The sequence below is a fragment of the Gambusia affinis genome, linkage group LG12, assembly GCF_019740435.1.
Source record: "Gambusia affinis linkage group LG12, SWU_Gaff_1.0, whole genome shotgun sequence".
In the NCBI taxonomy this organism is placed as follows: Eukaryota; Metazoa; Chordata; class Actinopteri; order Cyprinodontiformes; family Poeciliidae; genus Gambusia; species Gambusia affinis.
In genome coordinates, this window is record NC_057879.1 from 16,392,695 (window position 1) to 16,418,607 (window position 25,913).

The 25,913-nt window shown below is 35.8% G+C and overlaps 1 protein-coding gene across 4 annotated transcripts; it reads right to left on the reverse strand.

Moving 5' to 3' along the window:
* Positions 1 to 2,607: 2,607 nt before the first annotated feature.
* LOC122841268 (coiled-coil domain-containing protein 178) lies at positions 2,608 to 25,759 on the reverse strand. Of its 4 annotated transcripts, none has more exons than XM_044134427.1 (21): positions 25,642 to 25,759; positions 25,454 to 25,515; positions 25,168 to 25,291; positions 22,138 to 22,274; positions 21,964 to 22,022; positions 21,803 to 21,882; positions 21,429 to 21,629; positions 21,084 to 21,304; positions 19,319 to 19,461; positions 17,808 to 17,961; positions 17,607 to 17,702; positions 16,819 to 16,955; positions 16,508 to 16,691; positions 16,347 to 16,409; positions 16,059 to 16,187; positions 14,690 to 14,803; positions 14,414 to 14,559; positions 14,059 to 14,218; positions 11,289 to 11,438; positions 7,581 to 7,715; positions 2,608 to 3,675 (listed from the first exon to the last, which is right to left on the reverse strand). In XM_044134427.1, exons 3-21 carry the CDS (start codon positions 25,223 to 25,225, stop codon positions 3,547 to 3,549), a joined length of 2,496 nt encoding a protein of 831 aa, XP_043990362.1. In that variant the 5' UTR covers positions 25,226 to 25,291; positions 25,454 to 25,515; positions 25,642 to 25,759; the 3' UTR covers positions 2,608 to 3,546. The 4 variants fall into 4 exon arrangements, with proteins under 4 accessions (XP_043990362.1, XP_043990360.1, XP_043990361.1 ...); XM_044134425.1 differs by having other exon boundaries at positions 25,454 to 25,534; XM_044134426.1 differs by having other exon boundaries at positions 25,595 to 25,759.
* Positions 25,760 to 25,913: the final 154 nt, after the last annotated feature.

Below are 25,913 nucleotides of genomic sequence, written 5' to 3' on the forward strand. Positions count from 1 at the left end.
AAAACCTACTTTAAATTGGAGCAGTAGGATTAAAAGCGTTTTTAAAAAATCTAATTGAATTAAAATAACGAAGAGACGCTTATGCGTCTCTTCCTGCCTGGGTCATCTTTTCCCTTTTGTGTGCCCCGCAAACTTGGCAGCATCTCCCCTCATTGATATTTTAGACACAGTGGCACCCCCTCTCAACTCAAATTCTTTTCTTGACTTCTTCAGCTCCAAGGCTCAAGTCTCTACTTTCTCATGAACAAAAACGAGACGTTTCAGAGGACACCTCCATTTCCCCCGGTTTTAAAAAGACCTCAGAGCAGAATTTTGTTTAGCCAGAGAAGACAGAACGTTGCTCTGATTCGCTCGGCTTCACCTCGGCGATCAAAACTGATTACTGAAGTGAATCCAAACGAAACGGACCCATCGTCTGCATGGTGGAGCCGGGCTGAAATTGAGAATCACGCTGCCAGTAAATCAGATCCCCCCCTCCCACCAAACATGTTTCTTGCAGAATCTACCTTTAGACTAAACTACAAACTCTGCTATCCTAGCTTTGATCCATCACACAGTGCAACAGCACGGCAAGGAATATGCTATAAATTTCATCCTCAACATAGTGAAACAAGCATCAAATATGGAAGAAAATATGTCTCAGCTGTCAGGCACTCCTCATTAGTACTTTCACAGTCTAGCCTGTTTAGAGTAGCAGCTTTTAGGTGTGTGCACCTCGAGGCACGCCTGCAGATAAATGTGATGACATCCAGTCGTGGCTCACTTTCATTTATTTAGGGGATTGATTAGATGCATGGTGAGCAGATAAATGTGTTGTAGAGGCACTTTCATGTAAGATATTGCTGTATAGTCAGTGAAGGATAGGAAGAATATAAGATGGACTGAGCATTTTTCTTTTTGAGCTGTTTTTGATGAGGTGGTGGTACCTTGACTCTGCACCGTATTATTTGCTGTAGCTTTTGTGCATGTGTGAATGCATAAGAGTTTAGGCTCACAAACCTTGAGAAAAGTCCCTAGAATTCTGAAAATAAATCCTAAACATTGACATTTTTAATACAATTATAATCATTCTATACCAATAGACCGGAGACAACAGGTCTACATAAAATTATCAAATAGGTCAGTCTTTCTCAAAATGTCTGTCTTGTGGTCCAAGGAATTCAATCCAGATTCAGTCCATCGCTCAGAAATGCAGACAGAATCTGAAATGTGTTACATTACGGTCATTTGTGGATAAGATCTAACAAATCTGAGAGTTTCCAATAATCTGAAGTGTTGGTGTACAGACAAATAAAAGAGTATCTGCCATGACTGCTGCTCCTCTCTATCCCGCCTGTCTGCGTAGTGTGACCTGCTCAGGTGTCTCTCAGACCGACAGCCGTCTGGTAGAAACAATACTGAATGCTACTATAACACAAGTCATTATTAATTTCGGCCTTCAAAGCAAATTGCTGTGCGAAGCGGAACTCTCATGTTCTTTGTGAAACAAAAGTGCATCATAAGTCCAAAAGAACATGTAAAGTGTCAAATTATTCACAGGGCATATTAAAACAAGGGTCAGTCCGATGTCTTTGCACAGTGATCCCTCTGCAAAGATTCTCAGAAAAACAAAATGCCCTATACTGAAGATTTTTTGTAGCAGTTTGATGAGTCAGGAAGAATCAAACTGTGCATGTTTTAGCAGAAGTGGCTGTTAAGATATTAAAACAGTTTTCTCAAATCCAGATAACCAAGTGTTGGGTAAAAAACATATATGGGTATGTGTATGACTTATAATACATTACCAAAGCTCTTATACGTCAAGTAACTAACGAAATCCCAATGAATTTATTAATTTATTTTACAAAACGGGTATGCTTTGTTCTATTTATTTATTTTTTTATTTTTACAAAATACTCATATATAGCTGATAATCAGATGTTTAAGAGAATGCATAAATATTTTATTCAATCCAATAAATAAGAGTTGTTTTCTATTACCGTGGCAAAAAAAATACTGTTTGAGAATAAATAAAAGTTATTTTATTTTTATATATATAGCTTAATAGTGGTCTGTGTTTAAAACCCAGCTTAGTGAAGGCTTGAATGTGGCTATTTTCCAAACTAGGTTGGTGTGTACTGTAATTATCTCCATGTCTGAATATATAAGCTTTTTATCAGCTATTATATTATTGTTATTGTTTTGTTTCAGTTTAAGTTGACTTTGTATTCTACTGTAAAAAATAAAACAGTTTAGAACAAAAAACAGACTTTTTTTAAATGCAAAGAACAATTTCTCTTGCTTTTTAGTTGTAAGTAACTGTAGTAAAAAGTGAATTGCTTATCACTGGTTATCTAAAACCTTTGACCTATACCAGATTTGGACTCCTGTACATGAAGTTTGAGAACCCCTGGAGTAGATCATGCTTCAGACAGTTATCTTTCCAGTGTTGTTGTGTTCACACTGCCCCCTTCTGTCCTGACTAGTAGGAGAGGTCTCTGATAAAACAACAACAACAAACCCTCCTAATGATCTGTCAGCACAGATAGGCGGGATGAAAAATAGTACTTTTTCTGTACTGTTAGTTAAGGTGATGTCACAATGATAACCCAAATAAAACTTCCAAGATTAATGTTAAACATCAATTATTTAATTGCTCATTTTATAGTGTTATTATTACATTCAACATGTTTCCGATTTGCATCTTTTTAAAAGCCAGAGTTTATACTTAACTTTTCAAGTCTATATGGAGCAGTTAATATGACGTGTAGCACTGATATGACTGTTTAAACACTATGAAACAAAAATCAATTTTCTACAAGAACTAAATGTGATTCAGTTAAGATTCCAAATTGAAAACAGCGTTTCCCCAGGGTTCTTTAGAAAGCTAGTGGATAGTGCGCACACAACATCCTTTTGTGCACACTATTTACCCCTGGATTGCTCCAGGCTAATGTCTCAATAATTTTCACTCCTTTCTCAGGTCCTTCCCACAAAGGACTTAACTAATGATCCATGGACAAAATGAAGCATTTAAATTTATTCATTAATCATTCATCTCCAGCTCATTGAAAATGCTAAACTTCCACAAAATTAAGATTGAATATTGAAAAGTGATTGAGGGAGACAGCTTTCAGTGGGTGAAGACATCGGAGGAGAGCGGGGTACCGTAACAAAAACAGGGTGCTTTCCTCAAGACTGTGGTCACATGGATGTGGTCAAAGTGGCCAAAGTGCACTAAGTGCTACTTAAGGTCACGAGGTTTCACTAGTTGTAATTAGATCTTGAAATCTGGAGAAGCGTAGAATTTCTGTCAACACTGCCTGTAATTATTCTCTTTTCCAATTAATGGTGACATAGATTAATTATCTGATGAGGCAAAGCCAATTGCAATCATTCACCCAGCTAAAATTAGATCAGTCCTGACAGCAGCATGAAAGTCACCTGTTTCATTGTTATGGATTTGCTGCAAGTGAAGAGGGGGGGAGATAGTGAAGCATGCTAGGGTAAGTAAGTTGTCTCGTACAGGTGAATGTCCAATTACACTGCTACTTGAACTGGAGGCATCTACTCATTCACTTCAGTGGCATCTGGACTGGTTTGCTTGCTCTTCTCAGCGTTCTTGGTGGTGGTAGCGTTCTCTCTGACGGACTGTAGAAATGCTGTGATAAGCTGAATTTCTTTCGACAAATTTCCCTGTTTAAACAAGAAAAAAAGAATAAATAACAAACATACCAATTTGTATAAAAGCATTAATATGCTAAGTTCACAGTTTGTGCATTCCCCAGACACAGTTGATGCGTTTGGCAGTGTGTGACGTGAACCAACCATCAGACTTTGACCTTTCAACTCCATATACCCTCTGCTCTCTTGTTCACTTCAGCTGACCACCTGGATTTTATTATTTAGTCAGTTTCTCCTAGTTTACCCAAAATAAAGAAGATTTCTCAAAACAGTTAGCAAGTCTCTCACAATGAAGCATGTTTTACTAAAGTCTTATTTACTAGAGGAAATAAGTCATATACTAAATTAAATAAGTAAATAAGACTTCTAAAGTTTAGACATCATGTCACATTACCTGTCATGTAACTCGCCGACTGCCTAGAACTCCATTCCTAATTGACCATCTCTCCATGTGGGTTTGTTACATTTTGGCAAGTTTGCTTCTGTGTATGCATCTTAAAAGGATATGTTTCATTCTTCAAAGAAACCAGATTCAACTGAGTCGTCGAGAACCAAAAGGATTTAGCAGTTTTGGCTGTGTTAAATGTTTGTTTTGCATCCAAACACCTCGCTAAGTTCAGCTAATTCTTTGCAGACAGTTTTGTCTACAGCTGTGCTCAATAATTTTTAAAGGTATGTATGTCAAGTCCAGAGCAAAGAACCAACAAAACATCCAAACCTGGAGTAAAAGAGAGCAACAGTGTTGTCATGTTTAAAAGCTGACAAAAGCAGTGTTGTACACTGTCACCAGATGTTTCTGGAAGCCAAAAAGACCATCACAGGGAAGCCACGTGTCTGGGGATACAGCCAGTTTCATTAGCAACAAATAGTACAGAATGTGTCAGACTCAAATAATTCCTCTTTTTTGACTTGGATATGTAGTGTTATTTTAAATGCTGGTAGAGTTTTTAGCATTGTAATGTTTTTTGCTCTTTCAACACTTCCTCTCAGAATTACAATTAGGTCATAAAATTTTTCATTTGACTGTCAAAATCATATTTCTTTTGATATCTGAGGGCCAATTAGGCTCTTGATAGATTTAATCAGGTTAATTCTTATAGAAATTACTTAAGAAAACAAATCACTATTCCCTAAATAAATGATGTGCAACTTAGTAGTAGACCTGTCTTGTAGAGTACAAATAGACTGTGATTAGTCTTTGATGGGATATTTGTAAACTGTTTGGTTTTAACCATGGAAATAAAAGGAATGTCTTTTATTCTTTATGAGAGTAGTTAAGAATTCATAGAGAAGGAGTAATGCTTCAGATTAAATTAATTTTACAGACAAGTCATGAGACTGACCTGATGTTCATGAGGCTGGTTGAGTAATGGACTTTAAAGTCACTGAAAGTGGCTACAAGTATGAGAGTAAAGTTACCGGCTTGCTCTTATTTTTGTAGGGAGGCAGAATAACGCTCCTGGTGAACCGTGTCCAGGTTCAGTGCTCCTCTGCTTTAAAAACCTCGGCATCCAGATTTTCTATTAAACTGCCTGGCAGTGTCAACTAGCTTGGGAATGTGAACCAGCCTGGCCATGCAGAAATTCTCTGACTAACAATTATATCAGAAACAGGATCTTGGATTACTGTCCCCAGGGACTGGGGCAGTGGGCGTCTGCTCCAATCATTACTGGCCATTCAACAAAGCTCTGCACTGCTCTCTGCTGTTAGCCATTGTCAATTATGCCATCCCTAGTGTAAACTCGCAGAACACAAAGCTGAACTGCCAGTTCTGGCAGGAGTGTAACAGGATGACAGCCCACCGCCCCTCCGATCCCACCCCCACCCACCCCAGGGCTCCTCAGCCTTCCTTCCCTCAAGCTAGTTATGAGAAAACTGCCATTTGGCGTCTGAAAGAGCAAACCTGACCTTTCTTATGTTCTGCTTGTGGGGTTAAGTGGACATGATGGATTAGTGTAGGCCTCATCAGGACTCAGCCTGGTTTAACTCCAGTAACAACCAGTATCACTTCCATTGATTTCTACATTTCCTCAGTTCTAAACACCCACATAATATTTAGAATTGTGTCAATTTACTTTCAATTCATAGTGCAGCATCTCAAGACCTCATCATCAAGGTCTTAAAATTTACGCAGTAGTGCAGAGTGTAAATTTATGCCTGTTCATAAACTCTCAAGGCGCATTTCTTTGGTTCCTAAAGGTTATTTCTCCTTGTGTACGTTATGGAGGATAGTCCTTCTCCTGCACTCTTCTTTAGGAGCCAGTTTAAAGTGAGTGCTGCCTGCTCTGATGGAACCTGTGCTGAGCTGTGACGGGTGACGGTGCGGTGCGCTTGAATACACCAGCTCTTTTGTCCTTCACACTCTGCAGCTTCCTGATAGCTCCTCCCCCTGTGCTCCACTACTCCCTGCCTTGAACAGTGATCTGCTGGGCCCTTTTGAGGCTGGGCTGCTGAGAAATAGCTGCTCCCTGTAATGTCTAGACCGGACCCATCAAAACACATGTCAATAGCCGGAGGAGAGGAAACAGAGGAGGAGACCTCTTAATAGTTATTCACTGAACACATTAAATTAGGTGTGCCGCATTAAAATAACTTAATGCATTTGGCAAACATGGCCACTTTTAGATTTGGAGGGTGCCATTGTTAAGATAAAGATGAAGTAAATAGAGGATATAGATCAGGGGTCTCAAACTCCAGTCTTCGAGGGCCGCTGTCCTGCAACTTTTAGATTTGCGTTTGCTGCACCACACCTGAATAGAATAATTAGGTCATTAAGGCTCTGGAGAACTGATCTAAACCAGTGTTTTGTACCTGTGGCACATCTAAAAACTGCAGGACAGCGGCCCTCGAGGACTGGAGTTTGAGACCCCTGATATAGATCATAACAGGGTGGCACACCACCTGGCTCTATGGAAATGCTGGACAGGACATTTTTATAAAGATTCATCACTGTCCCGCTGTCCGCTTCGACCTCATCGCACATCACAGAACAGATTAGACACCGATTATCCTCTAATTGAAGATCCCTACTTTTCAACCTTGCAGAATATGCTCCTACTCTTGTGCAAGACAGACAGAAGGTTATCATATTCACAAAAAAGAGAACGTTGTAACACATAGATATCCCCCATGTGTTGTGATGAAGTCTGTATTAACTAATATGAAAACAAAATCCCTGACCAAACAGAAAATAGGCTCCAACAGTTCATGTGCTGTTAGCAATCAAATGGTTCAGGTACAGACTCCGAGCCAATCCAAAGTATTCACACCCCTTTAACTTTTGTACGTTACAAAAACAAACATCATTAGGACTCTGCGTGTATATATATATATATAATATATATATATATATATATACCGGTACATACTTTTTTTTAAGATCAGTTTTTTATTACAGTCCACATTAATGTTTGCGTCTGTCCAAAAGTCTACTAAAATACATAATTAAGAATGTAATGTGACAAAATTAAAAAATATATATCAAGGAGTGTGAATATTTTTTAAAGCACTATGTATACTTATTCAGAGAGGCAGACAGACACAAAGTAATTGGATAAATCTCCCCAGTCACACAGTTAATTCATCACATCAATCTGTGATTTGATGAGTGAATGTATAGACTGTAATATAAGAGTAGTGTCTTTAACTTCACTGCAGCACTGAGGCAAGTCACTTTGGTAGATATTTGCCTGGCTGCTCTTGCTTGGCAAAGACGACACAAGGCAACTGACTAGCTGGATCAGGCTCAAACAATGCAACGCATAACATGGAGTTACTGTAGTATGGAAAAGAATATGCTACCATCTGTTAGCATACCTACACTGGGATGAATGTTGAATGAAAGGGATTTGCTATGTAAAAGCATAGAGCAGTTGGTGCAGTTTTGCAGCCTGTTTTCTGCATATATGTGCAAATACCTGGGCAGTTGATATTTTCTGGGAAGTTAGACGGGCAACACCCTGGCACTCTTCCAGGTCAACCAAGAAGCGGAAGCTGCGTTGTTCTAAGTATTTTACCAAAACCTTGTGCATCCTCTTCTGCAACAAAGAGAGCTGGGGGGAGAGAATGCAGAAAAAAGGAATTGGTAAGGCAGGAGAGGAAATTAATGGCAGTGTTCAAGAAGAATGATGGAGGGGAATAGAGAAAGCAGTCAATAGCCCATTCTGCAGTACACGGGCCTGACAGGAATTTCACAGTCTCTTGGTTTCTCTGCCCACTCGTGTGCACTCATCAGAATCCAGTCACATCTGGCTGCCAGGATGGGGGGTTAATTTTCTCTAAATGCTTCAGCAGTTTTGTTCTAGCCGAGGCAAACTCTGTGACTGCAAAGCTGATGAGTAAAATATTTCTACTTCACCCAGTTTAACTTTATACCAATCCCCTCAAGACATATTTTACACATACACACAAAGTCATGAACCCCCCACAGAAACCAGAAATTATTCCCAGTCTCTTGGAAAGACATGCTGCTTGCTTTATTATTTGAACACAGTTTCAAGCAAAGAGGTTTAAATTCTGATAGATGCCGTTGCTTTTCTTCCCTCCTCCATCTCTACACTCTCCCTACAAAGCTTATCATTGCTTGGCAATGTGTTCCCCAGTGCATTGAAAACTAAAGCGAATTAGCTCAGTCATCAGCTCCTGAAGGAAAGACAATAACAAGAATGGTCTTTATGGTGTACCCTGTTAAAACCTAAGAGCTGAAAGCCTTCATATAAACAGAACAGTGCTAACATCTACACTCAATTCTAAATTGTTTTTTTAAAAAAGGCTCATACAAAGATATTCAAGTTCTTTATGTTTGAAGATAAAAAAAAGAAAAATTACTGACTAACATCAGAAAAACGTCTTTGTCATTTGGACATTTATCAGAAATGAAGTATTTCTTATTGTCTGTTTCTGTTCTGCAATTGAAATTACATTTTAAGACAATCTGTCTCTAATATTCATCAGACTTGTATTTAAACTAAATCATGTGTCGTGTTCTTCTTTAAAATTGTTATGGTCCTAAATCTGAAAAGCTTCAGGATACTTGTTGAGTTGCATTTAGTTCTGCTGATCATGGTGTCGAGTAAAACAAATTAAGCATTTGTTATTGGTTCATTGTTCATTCTGTTTTGCATATTCACAGATGAAGTCGATTTGCAGTAGACAACAAAGTGAGAGACCACAAGTAGACATCCTTGGAAATACCGACAAAAAGTACAGTAATTTACAGTAATTGCAGTAAGTAGCAACTGTAATAGGGAATCTATTTTTATGCAAGGATTTTATGCCAATTGCTTTCTATTAATGGGTAAATGACAACTTTCATGTTCCGCGTGGTAGCAAGGAGTTAATTGTAACAATTTAACATGTCAAAGTTGATGTCTACTCACAGGCCGATATGACTTCTGACCATATTATGATCTTGAGTAAAAATGCAAGTTTCACAGTATTAACACAAAAATTACAAATACAATGTGAAACACGACTGAAATGCTTTTCCTAAAGACAGAAAAGCAACAATTATTTATGCAGATAGAAAGATGTTGTAGTAAAATGTCATGATAGTATTAACTATAACCCTTACTTTTTAATGTATTTTTTTATTTTTAGTCTTAGAGAAATTTAGCAAAATGTAGAAGTAGTTTTCAAGTGCTTATTGAACAGAATATCATACCTTTTATTTGTCCTCTTTTAATAGACTAATGTTGAGAATATAATTAGCTGATATTGGCTGGTTAATTAGTTGGGGTAGTTGTGCATGTAGACCCTGTGTGGCATTGTAGACTATGTCAACATAATATTTCAAGCAAATGCATCTTCTTTAGTATTTTCTGTGTTATTTATGTTATATTTTTGATATTACAGCATGAAAATTATTGTATTTTAACTTAAAAAAAACATAGGATATCATGTTAACCATTCTTTTAAAAATAGGAAACACAAGGGAACATACCCTTCAAAAATCACGTGCTATGATCTTGTCAAGTCAGAATACAACTAGAGGAAAATAGCTGCTCACCAAAACTTAACTGACCTTTTGAGCAATAAAATTGTGACCAACAAGGCGGGACAAATACCAAAGTTTATCTTGTGAACACACACAATGAGGGGGAAGGCAAAAGGAGATTAACAATAAATCTCCAAACTCACTGTAAGAGAACTGCACAATTATTAAAGTAATTTTGTGTCAATGCAACAAAAGCTAAATCTATTTTAATGCTTATTGCACATCTTAACCAGACAGGGTTGACAATAAATGTGGAGGGCACTGTATGTGACATCTCTGAGTGGAACCGCATGTCAAAGAAATTCTGTGGCAGTCTGGCTTAGATGGAGACACCATGTGTGCTTCAGTATCAGAAAGAAAGTGGAACCAGATACTGAGAGCAATACATCTTTATTTCTTCCCAAAGCAGATTCACAACAGTGTGATGGGAAAATGACGTAAAGTGAAGGTAAAACCAGGAAAACCTGGTAAAGCTTATCTAAAAGATGGGCTTATTAAATAAAAAATTAGTTAATGATTATTCGAACAAGTATAAATAACTCATGTGTGCTGATGTTTCATCTCGCAAATGACCCTGAAGTTGTGCATTGCATTTACCTTGTGAGTTTGTTATAAACAAATCAATAAAACATGATCTAATTTACTAAGATTTGTATTAACTGCGTTGCATGATGAAAACATTATGAGGATAATTGGATATATAAAACAGGAAAGAAGCGGTTTTAAATGTTCATGTTTAAATCAGATTAAAAATAATGCCCCATCTACATGTCTGATATGCCGCTGATCATAAGCTTGTTATAAAACTAAAATTAGGCATAAAGCAGAAGCCAAGAGGCTGCAGTAAAGAAGAAGTGTGAGGCTGAAACAAACAAAAACGGTGAAGGCTGAATCCAGAGTAAAAGAAAATCAGGCTTTGATCATGAGCGTGGAAAATCCTGTCCACAGGATTTTATTTTTGCATGCATTTTTCACTTGATAACATTCATGCAGTTAGATGAGGAATTGCTCAAGTAAAGGTATTAGTCATTTTTGGAACAAATAATATGTGTTTTTCATTGCAAGAGCAGTGCGTCTTCTTCCTGGTGTTATGGTTGTCATATGTAATTGCATTCCAGTTAAAAAGTGTCGAAAACTATAAAGATTAAAAAGTAAAAGGCTGCAGAGGTGTCTCCCTTAACTAGTCAAGTGTAGACTTGAGCTATTTTACTGCTGAAAGCACATCCATTGTCTGATCGTAACCTGTGGTTGCTGTTGATCTCTTACCAACTGATGCAGTGAGAAAATTTGTAACCCAACAATAATGAAATGTTTTACCTGTGAGAATATTGCAGAGCTATAATTATAAAAAATGTTGAAGTTTTTGCATGTACCATGAACCTCTTGCTTTACTCCCTTTAGTACCAAAAACACACAGTGATCATTACAATATGCCACATCCATCATCCTCCTCCACTTAAATTATCTAATCATTATTAAATTGCAGCAGTAACCTTCAGAATAAATGCAAAACTAAGTCACCTTAAAATTTCGGTCCATGCACAGAAAGCACAATGAGGAAAAGAGACAACAGTAAAAAATAATAAGACATAATTGAAAAGAGACAATATGTTTAAAAGTTTCACTGTACCTCTATGTAATAGCTACACCTTTTATGTAAACGGTTTTTCACCGTCAGTGCAGATACTGACTCCTGCCTGGCTTCCAAAAGCATCTTCCTCAGATCTTTATACTCGATTGCTAGTTGTTTGTTTTCAGCACGTCCAACCTCCAGGAGACCCTACACAGGTGAAGAAAATAGCATTATGTGAACTAGATATGTCTCATATTGACTACTACCACCACCACCTTCTGTAACTATTGGAACATGCATATTTTATGTAGTATTTAGCTTAAGCAAGATTATGGCAGCATCATGGCATGGCGCTAAATTCCTCATGCAGGCACAGGGAAGCTAGTCAGGGTTGATGGGAAGATAGATGAAACCCTGAATGGAAACTTGCTGGAAAACCTGTAAGAGGCTGAAAAAGACTTGAGATCGGGGTTCATCTTCTAAATGGATAATGACTCCAAATACGCAAACAGAGCTGCAATGGCTGGTTTAGATCAAAGCATTATATTGTGTTATTAATATGTTAGAATGGCCTAGAAAAGTTCCATCAGTACAACCAACAGGATTCCAGGATATTGATGTGGACAGTCAAAAACAAAAACACTGCAGTGTCTTATTTGGAAGTGTATATCCTGCTGTCACTATTAACATGAAAAGCAGTGTGGTGGAGTTATTTCCTGCAGATCATCTCTGTGCCATACTTGAACAATAGTGATGCCCAACCTTCGTCTCCAAGCACACTACATTTTGTCCATCTTCCCACTTTCAGCTCCATCAGCTACAATACCTGAGGAACAGTTTAATAGGCAGTTTTTCCTCCATAACAAGTAAAGTGTTATCTTCCACACATTGCTGCATGTTATCCTAATCTTCATCAAAAACAGAAAACAAAGACTCCCAACACAGAAAAAAAAACTTCATTGTATAGTGTGGGAAACAAGCATAAGAGGCCACTGTGGGAGAGCATGCAGCTAATATCAGAGCAGTGATCGAACTTTATATCATCAAAATGATCAATGCTTCCAAAATGGCAAAAATTGGATAAAATAGACCAAAAACACACGTTTAAAATACTGTAAAAAAGACATCTATAATCTCTTTCAAGATGTATGCATTCTATTTTTAGTCTCCTAAATAAGCCAGAATAAATAGTAGGAGTACAGCAATGGACACCTTTTCTGTGAAATAAAGCAAAAAATTCACAGCAACGACGCCTCTCAGTGTACGTCGCCTTTTCATCAGAACAATGTTTCCTGAGTGCTGGATAAGGGGACGTGAGAATATCTCAGCTGTACCTGCAGACATAATGAAGTGTGTCTCTGCAGTAAAACAGAACAGCACTAAAGTGATGAGTTTAACCCAGCAGAAAGAGGGGCTGTAAACATGACAAATGCCTGCTATTGATTTCAGGTTTAATTACTCCATGCAGCACTGACAAAGCCCATCTGATGCTGTTGTGAAGTGTAAATGGAACAAATTACACTTCATTGCCCATAAGAAACTGATAGCGTCGGCAGTTTGCATTGTTTACTCTGTCTTCGCCCAAACGTCAAGGCCTGATCAAATCAAAACATAGGTGTGTGCATGAAAATTGAAATTCATTCACATATTTATGGATTTAATAGAGGGGAAGTGTAGCTCCTCTTAAAATAAACACATTTAGCCTGGATGTGTGTATTTTTGTACATTTTCGATATTACCAAAGATGACCCCACATAAACTTCCTGTAACTGTGAGAAGAACAGACAAGCTGCGGTGAGCATATTTATTAGGATTTTCACATTCGAAGGTGTCTAATCATTCTGCTTCATGCACCATGATTTCCGGATGCACACTCTGCTTATTATGTTATGCTAATACAGACATTATGTGTGGTTTATATTGGTCTCAGTGATTAAAGTGACCCATTTCCTTAGAACCTGAAACTCTGCCTGATCTTTTTATTTAGCGGGGAGTGTTGTTGTTGTATCATCTTATTTCTTCAAGTGAAAAAGACTAAACTCCTTTTTGCATGGCTAACTTTTATCCGGCTAATGGGAGTTGTGTCTATGAGGAAGACTTTTAATTCTTAAATTGTCTCACGCCAACAACTTCTTTAAAGTTGCTGCACTTGGATGCATGGCGGCTTAAGCTCCATTGCCTTTTCTTGTTTTGAACTAATGCATTCTTGATCACCGTTTAATGAAACTATATACCACATGGCGATTTCACATTAGATAAGCCATGTGAAACCCCCATCAGCAAAGAGGCTCTGGCTGGGGCTGATAATCCTGCAGATGAAAACCTTACAATAAATAGGGGCTTCTCTTACAAAAAGACTGTTCAAATGAATGTTATTTCTTGCAGAGCAGATTTATGTTTTGGAAGAGTGTTTCATGTTACAAATAAACACAAGTCAAGATGATGTGATCCTTTTACAAATCATATAGTGTCTTGTATTAAAATTGCTATTAAGAATGTTGGCCTACAGGTAACAAAAGCAGACACAGCATCCCACCACGACATGCATCATCAAATTCGTCCAGACAAAAAGACTACAACAGCAGCGACTTGTCATTTGTGGCAAAAGCACTTAAACGAGATTGACCATGGCTTGTAATTTTAATTGCAGACTGCTCCGTTTTCTCTGTATCTTAAGGGACGTATTGTAACAAGCAATGTGCTGACACTAATCCAGAAACAAATAAACAAAGTGGGGTTTTTTTAGATTTTTTGACTTCACAGCATCTGACACACAAATTCATGTATTTACAGACAGTTATTGTGACATCGTTTTGTTTTCTCATACCTCTGTTTCTTCCACTAGTTTTCTTCTGTCTATGAGATGAGCCAAGCTTGTCCTCTCGAGTCGCTGAATTCGGAGCTGCCAGTTATTAATATCTGACTGCAAGGTGCTCATGGTGTGAGCAGCTGATTTGTTTTTGAAGTCCACCACATCTAAATCTTTTCTGCAAGGAGATGACTGAATTAGTGGAACTTCTACAGTTAGAGTTATGTTTAGAGATCACACTAGCTGTGAACAGCCTTTATATCTCTGTGAGGTGGGCAGTAATATAACAGTAGGGAAAAAATGGGAACCTTTTAAATATAATAGTGCTTTCATTACAGTCAACTTGTGATACTAATATTTTCTTGGAACTTACTCAAGATCTGCTATGATTTTTGGAATGGCTTCAGTCATTTTTTTGAATTCATGAGAAGACTCTTGGTATTCTTTAGTTTTATTCATAAGAACAGTACACCTAGCATTATTATCTTTAATTTTCTGTAAGGTGGCACGATGTAAATCCTGTAAGTAAAGAGAATAAAGTAATTTTAAGATGAGTATGAATCATATTTTGTTGAAATGATTTTGTCTAATAAACTATACTGCTGAATAGTTGCAACAATTCCGCTTTAAAAAATAAACTTGTTCTTACCCTAGCAGCTTCAAGCTGGTCACTTTTCAAACTGATTTCCTTCTGTAGGTTGGCTAATACCTCTTCATGTTCACTTTGAATCTTTTCAAAGTTTTCTACCAGTTCCTTCATTTTCTGTACAATAAAAACAATAAAATATGTTAAAGTTACTACCATTCTTACATCACATCTTGGAAGAATGCTTGTAAAAGCATTAGACTGAATGGTTGTAAAGGTGTGATGAATGCAATATGGCCGCCCCATGGCTGCAGTTCCAAAACAATAAGCTTTTGTTGTAATTCCCTTACAAGCTTCTACACTTTTGGTGGCAGCAGAATAGTCTCAATTCTACCTTTCTAGGTGGTTTTGCAATATATTTTTTTTTTGTTTTCATTTTCCAAATCAAATCTGACCAACTACTCAGATTTGCTATGCATTGTTTATTTGCTATGCACACATCTGTCCATCTTCAGATTTGCTATGAAGATGAACAGATGTGTGCATATTTTAATCCCATGTTCCCTTGTCGTTCCTGTTTTGAACCTAACCTATAGAAATTATCTGTACAACATCATTTTTGTATCCTACATGTCTTTTACAACTTAAAAAGATTTGAATTAAAAAATATTTCAGTTATAATTTTTCACAATAAATTTTAGGGTTGCTATTGTAAGCGATTTTCTTTCAAACAAAGATTTCTTAAAAGAAGATTTTCTTTTTGTTCCATTTCTTTCATTTAATTGTTGCATAATTCTATAAAGGATGGATTTCCTAACACTGTAAATTTAAAACATTATGGTATAAAAATATATTTATTCAAAGGCTTTCCACAAGTTTTTCCTAGAGATGCCATCAAATGTGGATGGTCCTTTAAGAGAACAAGCTTTTTTTAGGATCACAATTTTTTAACAAATAAAAAGCTAGTTTAGGTTGTTTTTTCTGAATACAATGAATATGATGTATTCAATATTTAAAGATTTTTTTCATCAATAGAGTGTGAATACCATGTATTCTTGTCTTTCCCATTTTTTTAGGGTTTTAGATACAGAGGCCTCTGTCTTGTTTAACTGTTGTACTCCAGGAAAGCTATATGACATGGAATGTCTGAATTGTGATCAAGTAAAAAGGTGAAGTTTAAAAATTTTTTTTTTAAAGGTTCAGTTATATTTATTTTACAAGGGTGCCAATAACTTAAAGGTTTTTTTGTTAGAATTTCTTAAGAGTGAGGTCATTTATCTGCAATAAAATTAATTTATTATTGTTTACACTTTTTTACGCCTCTCTAAGAGAGATGTAATTAAATGTGCTGCCGTTTTGTTTGATAATACACATAACACTTTTTTTAAATTAATTGCTGTGTTTAGACATAGAATTTATTTGTCAAGTGTACCTTCAGTTTAGCCTCCAGAGCTTCTGTTGCAGAGAACAAGTTATTAAATTCTTTCTCCAGTCCTCGATTGGTGAGATGTGAACATTCTTCATGTTTCTTTAGTTCCGAATTGATTTCTGCAATCTGGTTCTGATTGAAGAGGAAGTTATAAAATAGCCTTTTAGGCTTATACATAATATATATACAACAGGTATATGTAACAGTTACAAAATGGTAAGTGTTTTTAAGCATAAGTAAATAAATATATTCAATCGTGTTGAAACATTCAAAGGAATCTCATAAATTTACCTTTAGCTTCTCTAAAGTAGTCATGCGGTGAGTCAGATCTTTTCTCAGATTCTCAATAAGACTCTGCAAAGCACAGTAGGAATACCAAATATCACTGGAAGAAACAATCATGGCGTAAACTGGGAATTATAGGTGGAAAATAGACATATGTTTTCTCTGACCACGGCTTCGTGGTCCTCCTTGATGATGAGTCTCTCCTGCTTGTCCAGCTCATCCTTCTTGATACTATACTGCTCTAAAACCTCGGTCAATTCATCCTCGGCCTTTTCCCAATGCTCGTCATCGTCAATGATTTTCTGGAGCATCTGTTTCCTCTCCGCACGCATCTGCTTCACATCTTTTTCGCTAACAAAGCACACAGTAAAGTATACATATGGTATGAACACAAATAAGCGACTCACCATGTAGTGCATGGTAGAATGTAATAGGGAACTATACATATTTTAGCACTAATTTGGGTTTGGTGCTGTACCTCTTACAAATTTTCGTCTTGTAGTCATAAATCTGCTGTTCATACGCCTGATTTTCTTTCAATAAGGCTGCGAGAGCTTCATTTCTTGAATGAAGTTGTGCCTTTGAAAAGGTAAGATCTGCTTCCCATGTGGATTTCTGTAGTTTAGATTCAACATAGTATAGAAAAATGAATCACAAATAATGAGGACATTGTTGTTTTACAGTCACATCGTGATCCGGCATATAAAGGATTAAGTGCCCTTACTGGGAAAAAACCCCCACAGACTTTATCTGTGTTTTCACATGTGAAACAAATATGGCCACAAGTTCCTCATGGGATTACAATAATAGACATATAGGAGAAAATGGCAACCAAAAATGGGACACATCTGAAAAACTAATTTTAAGTGAATTGTGAGATACACGTGGAAGGTTTTTCTACATGCGTTTCACATCCTGCCATGCAATACAATTTCTATATGTAAAACCTGTGGAAAATACTTCATGCATTGACATTTTTCACATTTTACTGAACATAACGTCCTTATAATTTACAATATAATTTCCACATTCAAACTGCTTTTGTTAAACATGGGCATCACATATAGTCTTAAGGGTCACAGATGATTTCCATGGATATTACATCTGACCTTCAGTGTTACACAAGGGAAAATACATGTGGTTTACACAGTTTTAAAAAACACATCTTCCAATGTGCAAAACATAATTTTAATGTGAAATTTCATATGTACATATACTTCCATTTGATTTTTCAAATGTAAATAATAAGAAACTAATAGTACTTACCTTTGTTTCTAACTCTTCTTTAATTGACACTAGTTTGTCTTCAAGTTGTTGATTTGTTTTTACTTCTTTCTCAACATGAAGATTGAGATGTGAAACCTGTGATAGATAAACACACATACCACAATGATGAGAAACAGCTTTTATAAAAATATAAATATAAATTTTTAAACATTTTATAGAAAGAAAGAAACTAGTAGTTACTTTGTCTTCTTCCGTTTTCTCAAACTTAGCAATTTTAGCGAATTGTTTTAGAAGCTCTGAGTACTTCTTTTCTTGAAGACAGATCGCTTCTTTTGTTTTCTTGATCGCACTAAGCAGATGTTTCTGATGCATCTTCAACCTGTTTAATTCTTTCCTACAAGACAAAAACATATTAAATTTGTAGTTACTTTAAGCTCTTTTCGATAAAAAAAAAAAAAAAAAAGAAAAGAAAATCACTCTTTGTAGAGTATTCTTAAACAGTTGGTTTCCAATCACTTTCAAAGCTTGCTTGTTGTCATACATTTTCAGATCTTATTCAGATAGATATATTAACTGGTATGAATCAACTAGAAATATTTTTGCCATTATCCTATCCTTACCTTTGACATTAAACATGTGTTATACTATTAAAACAAAGATCCAAATAATAAAAGGTGTCGGTGCCTGTTATGTTGTAGGAAGAACAACTGCATTTAATGAGAAAATCTTTAGAAAGTCTGTGCAGAATGTGATATTTGTTATTATTTCTGTCAGTTTCAATAATTAAAGCTTTCACCTCATTAAAACTACCATTCAGTTTTTCAGAAAATCTTAATAATAGATAAGACAAATAAAAAAATAAAAAAATAAAACATTTTAATCCCAAAATGTGGACCTGCTGAGACATATGTTCATGCACAGTCTAACCTTATGCACTCAATATAGGACCATGATCACTAATTGAGAGGCAAAGTCAGATTTAATCTAAAAAGAGGACAGACCACAGAGCGACTTAAGATAAAGAATGGACAAGCTGTAGTCCATGTATTAGATACATCTGTGAGTAGTTCTTGAAGCTCTGACTCCAGCCACAGTCTGCACCATGTGAATCTTCCCAAACCTCTTTCTGGAATTTGCTTCATAATCCTCTAACATTATCCCTGCTGCTTGTGCATATTTTTTATCACCATTTTTTCCTTTCCCACAACTTTCCATTTAATATGCTCGGCTAAAACACTCTGTGAACACCAAACATCTTTGGGAATGGCAATTTGTGGTTTGGACCACCGTCGAGTCAGTAGTCTTCCATCTATCACTATTTCTATAGTACTTTGTATTAGTCTCATGCAATGATCTAATTTTCTGAATACAAAAAAGTGGGTTTTCATTTGCTGTGAGGCATAATCACCAAAACATTTGAAATACATTGGCATAAATATAAGAATATCACTATTTGAATCAACTGACTTTAATAATGTTCATTTTTTTTCAATTGAACCAACATTAAAAGTTCTTATACAATGTCTTTTTTAAAGCAAAGACGAAATAATCTACATGTTTTTTGTTTTGTTTTGTTTTTTTTAACTGGCCTGTAAAAGAGCATGTTTACCAAAATGGAATTCAGTTGCATCTAACTGCTACTGTAGTGTAAGTTCAGTATAAATTGCTTTTGGGTCATCTGTGTGTACAATTTTGCATTATTCAAAAAAATATTCAAATACATATAAATATATAAATATATAAATACTCACAATCTGTCATCTAGCTGATGCAACATATCCTCATGTCTGTGTTTATGTGCAATCCTTTCTTTGTGGGCATCAGTTTCCATCTCTGCAAGCTCCATCTCAATCTGGAGGTAATCGTGTTTTGTGCTTTCTTGAATGTCGTCAGCCTAAACAAGAAATGTGGTGTGATGTTTTTCAAGTATATTTCAAAACAGTTTAATGAAGTTAATGATATAAATTTAAAAAAAAAGACATTATTCTGGTACCATCCAGATCCTAAGGCACATTCTTAAAAGATCTTCAGGTCACTGTTTAAAAAGGAGTAAAACTTTATCTGTTATAGATACTTAAATATCAAGATTTCCTCTTGTGGGGATGTTTTTATGAAGATCTAGTTACAGTGCCTGCAAAGTATCTTTTCACATTTTGTTATGTTATAATCACATGCTTTGTTGTATTTTATTGGGCTTTATGTGATAAACCAGCATAATATGCCACATAAATGTGAAGGGAAATGTTAAATGGCCTGTACTTGTATAATGCTTTAGAAAGCCAGATGATTCCAAAGCACTTTACAAAACATCCAGTCATTCAACTATTCACGCAAACATGGTGGCAGTCTAACAGAAGCAAGAATGCCAGACACCAGCACCACTGGGCTTACTGACCACCACCAGCAGTCAAGGTGGTTGAAATGTGTTAATATGTTAATATTAGCCGATAGTGATATTTGATATTAATATTCCTGTTATGGCCGATAACCCGTATTTACCTAAATTATAAATATTTGCAGACCATTTTTTTTATCGTGACAAAAACAACATTGCTTATTTGCTTCAATTAAAAACCCAACAATCCTGAGCTGAATAACCATCACTTGCTCATGTCCAATAAAATATCACATTATCAACTCCCTTTCAGGAACAAATACACAAATAGCAACAAGATGGAATTAAACATTGGTTATTAGTAGTGGCAGGTTTTAGCAATAGAATGGATAGCAATAACAATATACTGTGCATCCCTAATAATTTATTTGTACCTTATTGTTTAAATAAAGAACTAATAATTTATATCAAATTGTAGGTTTTAGAACAAAGAAAAACTTTTATGAAAAGACAAAATATAATTTTATTAAATAATATGTTTTAGCAAAAGTTATTCAGAGCCACTTTGGGGGGCCTAAAACCTCTCTGGAGCTGCAAGCAACAGATAGGTGGTTTATCACCTAAAATTCCAATAAGGAAGCTGTAATGTGACACATTGGAGCATGTTTTAAGGTGTCTGAATATTTTGGAGAAACATTGTATGCTTACCCAAAGGTTTGCGGTTTGCTAAGGTTTTGAAGGCTCAGAAAGCAAACCTAAAACTCCTGAGTTTTATCTCCAGTGTGTCTTTGACAGCAGAATTAGACTGGAATGCATGAATGACTTGGAGAAGGTTATGATTTAAGTAAGAAATGTTAAGAAAACCCATGTGATTTAACCTTGAGTCTATAAAAAAGTTGGACGATTAGAAAATATATGCCAATCAGAGCCCAAAACAACAAAGAGACCATCTGCATAAAATCGGCTCAAAGCAAAAAGATTCAGTATTTACTTTTACATGACACTAAACAAAGGCATTTCCTACCACAATGTTAACCCTTCAATAAGCAGCTGTTAAATACTAGCAAAAAGTTTTTTTATGATACTTGTTTGAAATAACAATCCCACCAACAGCCCTGCAAGAATAGACATATATAGATAATAGCTGGACAGAGGCTAAAATACATCCAACTGAGGCATACCTCAGTTTGGGCAATTTGAAGCAGATGTATAACGTCTTTCTGACGGTCACTGTTTTCTTTCACAATGGGCATTTGGTTTCTGGCAAACTCAATATCTTCTTGTAATTTCCGGATGAGCAGTTCAGCCTGAAACAATTTCTCCTGGACCTCGTCAATTTTTTGATTTTCCAGTTTAAGCTGCCATTTCAACTCAGTGATGTCTCTACTGCAAGCCTCGTGCTCTAGTGAAAGCAAAAACCAATGATAAAGAGCAAGCGTATTAGCTGGGTTTGAGAGCAACAGAATAGTACTTCTTCGCAGGAGATAAACAGATCTCAGATTATGTGATAGCTCACAGTCACTGACCTTTCTGAATAATTGCGGGATGCTCGGATAGCTTCCACAGTGAAATACCGTCAATTTTGCTCACTAAGATGCTTCGTCTTCTCTTCTCTTTCTGCAGAGCTTCCTCTGCAAACTGACGGTCAGCCTCCAAACGCTCAACCAGGTGCATGACTTCAGAGAGGACATCTTCTATTTTTCCTTGTAGAGGTGATTTTTCATAACCTTCCAGAGGGGAAAAAAGTTATGATGATGACATATTCCTCCAGTTTAAATTTGGCAAAACTTTTGTGAAATAATCAAATCAACTTAAAACAAGTGCATAGTGCTTAGGTTTAGATGTATTGGAGCATTACAGAAAGAAAGTAAGTCAGAAATGTTATTCATGTCCTATTTACCTCTTGCAGTAATTGCTATCCCTTCAACATACAAGTCCTTAGAATCAGAATCTAAGACTTTCATAGACAGTCTCTGAAGTCTGTGAAAACCATCAAAACCATGTAATAATTAATGCAGTAGGGGGAACAAAAATATAATTAAAAACAAGTAAATAATTCACCTTACAGTTTTGCTGTTTTGGGGATTATCTGGATCAATCTCTGGTCGACATATTCTAGGCTGGCAAAAATTAAAGCAGCACAAAAATATGTTTTGTACTGATTTTATCATAAAAATAATTATTTTTTTTCTCATTTCAATGTGATATACACTTAAATCAAGGAGTATTTTTTACCTTCTGAAACCACATTTTTAATTGACTCCTCATGTCTTGGATATGGCAGATAGCACTGCTGGCACATGGTGAGGGAGTGTTCAGTAAAGCACAAGTCCGACGTCTACCAGTGCAGACAACCTGAAGGTCTGCTTGATCTAATGAAAGACAAAATGAAAGGATATTTAATTCCTCAGTTCTGTTTCTTGTGTACCTTAAATAGTTACTACAAAAAAAGAAGCACTTATCTTTACATAGCAGCAGTACTCACAGCTATTACAAGTAATAATCTTTTAATGGAAATAAAAATAGAAAGAAGCAGGCCTTACTTGGAGCAAACACGCACACAATTGTCATAATGATATTGTGCAAAGTAATTAATGAAATGTATTTGGCTGTGAAAGATATTTTGTTTTTCTATTTGCCAGCTGATTCTAGTGGCACAGCCTTTAAACTGAAAAAGGGAAAAAAAGAATCTGTCTCAAGACAAACCCAAGGGCACATTTCCTATTTCTTCATGGTAAAAGGGCGCCATCTGGCGGGAAGGTTGTGAAAGACACATATAATGGAATTCATAAACCTGAACTTAAAAGAAAACAATGCTTTAAAGAGAAGCCTTGAAAAATGTTGACAAAGAATATGTTGCTATTTTGAACCCTTCGTCACAATGAAAAATATTTTTTTGTGTACATTTCAAATTTAAAATTAAAATAAATATTTCAAATAAGTCAGAAAAGTTGTTTTTCATAATTTTAACTACTTTGTTGGTTTAATAACCAACAAAGTTGGTTATTAAACCAAAATAACACTATATATAGTGTTATTTTGACCATTGTAAGTATTGTGATATTAAGTTTCCATCAATTCTTTGAAAATAAACTCAACAACCCTAAATTTCTTCACAGAACCAAAAATTACTCTATTGCCATGGTTCGCAAAGTGTGGTACAAGGATCTCTTGTGATACTTGGCTTTCTTTTAGAGGAGACATTTTGGTTAGAACGTTTTACAGCATAAATGCAAAGATGGATGATACCAAACCCCTCAGAGAATGTATTACAGATTCTCTGGGTAGTTAATTACAAGTAAAGTCTAATTACATATACTCTGGGAAATTGCATTTATGACTGTTAGATGAAAGTGGATACTATACTGTATTTAAAATATTGTTTACATATCCTTTCCATAATAATAAAGGGAAACCAAGAATAAAGCTAATTTCCTGCTGGATGGCTTTTGTGAAAAATACACACTGAAATAACCAAGTGGAGCAGGAATGTGGCAAGGTTTGCTCTAAATCATGCTGGCAGGATTATAATGCACACAAAAAGAAACTCTTTCTAAGTCTGATAGCCAATAAATTGAAATGAGGTAGAGGAAACTACTTGTATTAGTAACATATTTAGTTATACATTTAAAATATCTTTGTCCACAGCCAGCATTAGCAACACCGCACAGGGACCCTAACAAGTTTAAGCAGTTTTAGACCACCTTAAACTGCAAATGGACAAAAAAATAATAGTTCATTTAAAAGAAACAACTATCTAAATAGTTTTTATCTTCTATTTATGTACACTATAGGTAACTTCAATTAACAGAGATTTGCACAGTTATTGGTGCCCATGTGTAAAAAACTTTTTTTTAATTGTTGAAATGGAGACACGGTCCTCTATAAAGTCTATCTTTGATGCTGTTATCTAACATGGAGATTGGAGATTGTTTTTATAGTCAAATCCTGGCTCAATATAGATAGTGCCACATTGGGGTTACTGCCCACACTGGTTTATAACAATTCCAGAGACAAACAAGGCCAGTAGAAAGTTTCCTGCAGCCATGTCCAGGCTTGCAAAGATCAGCACACAGCTATCTCATATGACAAGCATTTTTTCTTGTCTTTCCTATTTTGAAAAGTACCAGGGTGTTGGAATATATTTAAATTACTCGGAAAGGAAAACAATAATTATTGACCAAAGTTTCTTAGACATTCTGATCAACTTAAAAATCTAAAGAACAAATAACAAAAATGTTTTAGTTACATTATGGGGTAATTATGAATATCTATTATAGACGAATCAGAATATTTCTCAGTTTGGTTGTTTTCCCACACTACAGAGTTATAGTCAAATCTAATTCTTTTTAGTGTCTGATTATGCCCACTGTTATGGTGGGCAGTATAATGAAATACAAAGTCAACCACACTTATAAGCACCCACAACAAAGATGTGCTAAAAGCCTTTAAGGAATTAATCATTTATGCAGCAACAATCCCACTACAAAAATAAACTTTCATTTTGACACAATTTTTTCAGTGATGAAATTAACAGGCTATTGGTTTATAAAAGATCACACCTAAGAGGAAAAAAGAACAAGATCATTTCTTAAAACTATATATTAATTATAATAATAATCTTGCAATAATCTTCATTCTGTCAATGTTCTCTAGATATTGAAAGTATTCAAGCAAAAAGCTAAATGAAAAAAATAATCATCAGACTGCACTGCAAGTAAATATTTTTCACCAAAGATGAACTAAATAAATAACCCAACGCCTGTTTCTCAGTGGTGGTTCTGTGATAAGTGCCATCCTGGCACTTAAAATTATTTATGTGTAAATAATTTAGATTATTTTTGTTTTCAAAAATTTGTTCCACAAATCAATGTTTTATCCTCAGTGTAAAACAATTAAGCCTAGGTTTAATCAGTACATGTGTCATTCTTTCTTGCTTGTTTTGCTTATTTGTTGTTGTTTTGCTATGGACTTCCATATATGCACACCTTGTGCATTTTTCTCTCTAAATAATTATCTGCATATTCTTTGACTGCACAATATATTTTATATACTATTGTTAGTATAGTTAGTATACTTATATACTAACTATATTGAAAATTTGCCCTTACTGTACACTTTTATTCTTATTTTTATGTTTTGTCTTTGTCTGATTATGCATTCACCCACTTACCTAGGCTTACTGCTGTGACACCTGAATGACCCCACTGTGGAACAATAAAGTATTTCTGTTCTGTCCTACTAGGCGCCAAAATCCCTGATTACCTTGTTGACTAGCTAGTCCTTCCATGGATGATAATGTGAGGGGTTTAACGTCTGGCATGTCGCAACTCTTCCAGGTGGGATATTTGCTGAACAATAACGAACTATCGAGACGTCCTTAAAGGTCCTGAGGGAAAGCAAAGGCATTTCTATCGTCAAAACTAGCGTAATTGGAGATTAAAAAACTTAAAATACATCGAAATTGATCTTCTTTCACAATAAATCATTGGGGTTTAAACTCCCATGGTTAAATTTTATAACAAGGTTGGTAAACGGGAGGTAAACATACCTTCACTCATCTCCGGATGTCGCTCTGTCAGCTAACGTTAAGTTGACGTTTAATTAACCAAGCTAATGAGAAATTAATGAGCTGAGGGGGGTCGTTGTCATGGGAGAAAGTGAAAGCAAAAAATGATAGCTATCAACTTACTCAAACATTTGGCTGCCACCTCTGTGTGTTGTGTTACTGTCGCTCACCTGTATATGCTTAAAAGTTTAAAAATGCTTCGTGTTTCCACGCAACAAGGTTTGCTCCGAATGAATCAAGTTGCTGTCAATCTTCTGAGCGGTTTGCTAGTAACAACAGGGGAATGCGCTCGTTGGGGATGAGTTGCGTTCAAGAGCCGTTGAGAAGCGTCACAGGTGTATTTTACAACGAGCTGAATAGGAGTATTTTGTGAATATTAATAACTGATAAGGTCAAATATGCGCCGAAAAAGGAGACAAAAAAAATAGTAAAACCTAATGCA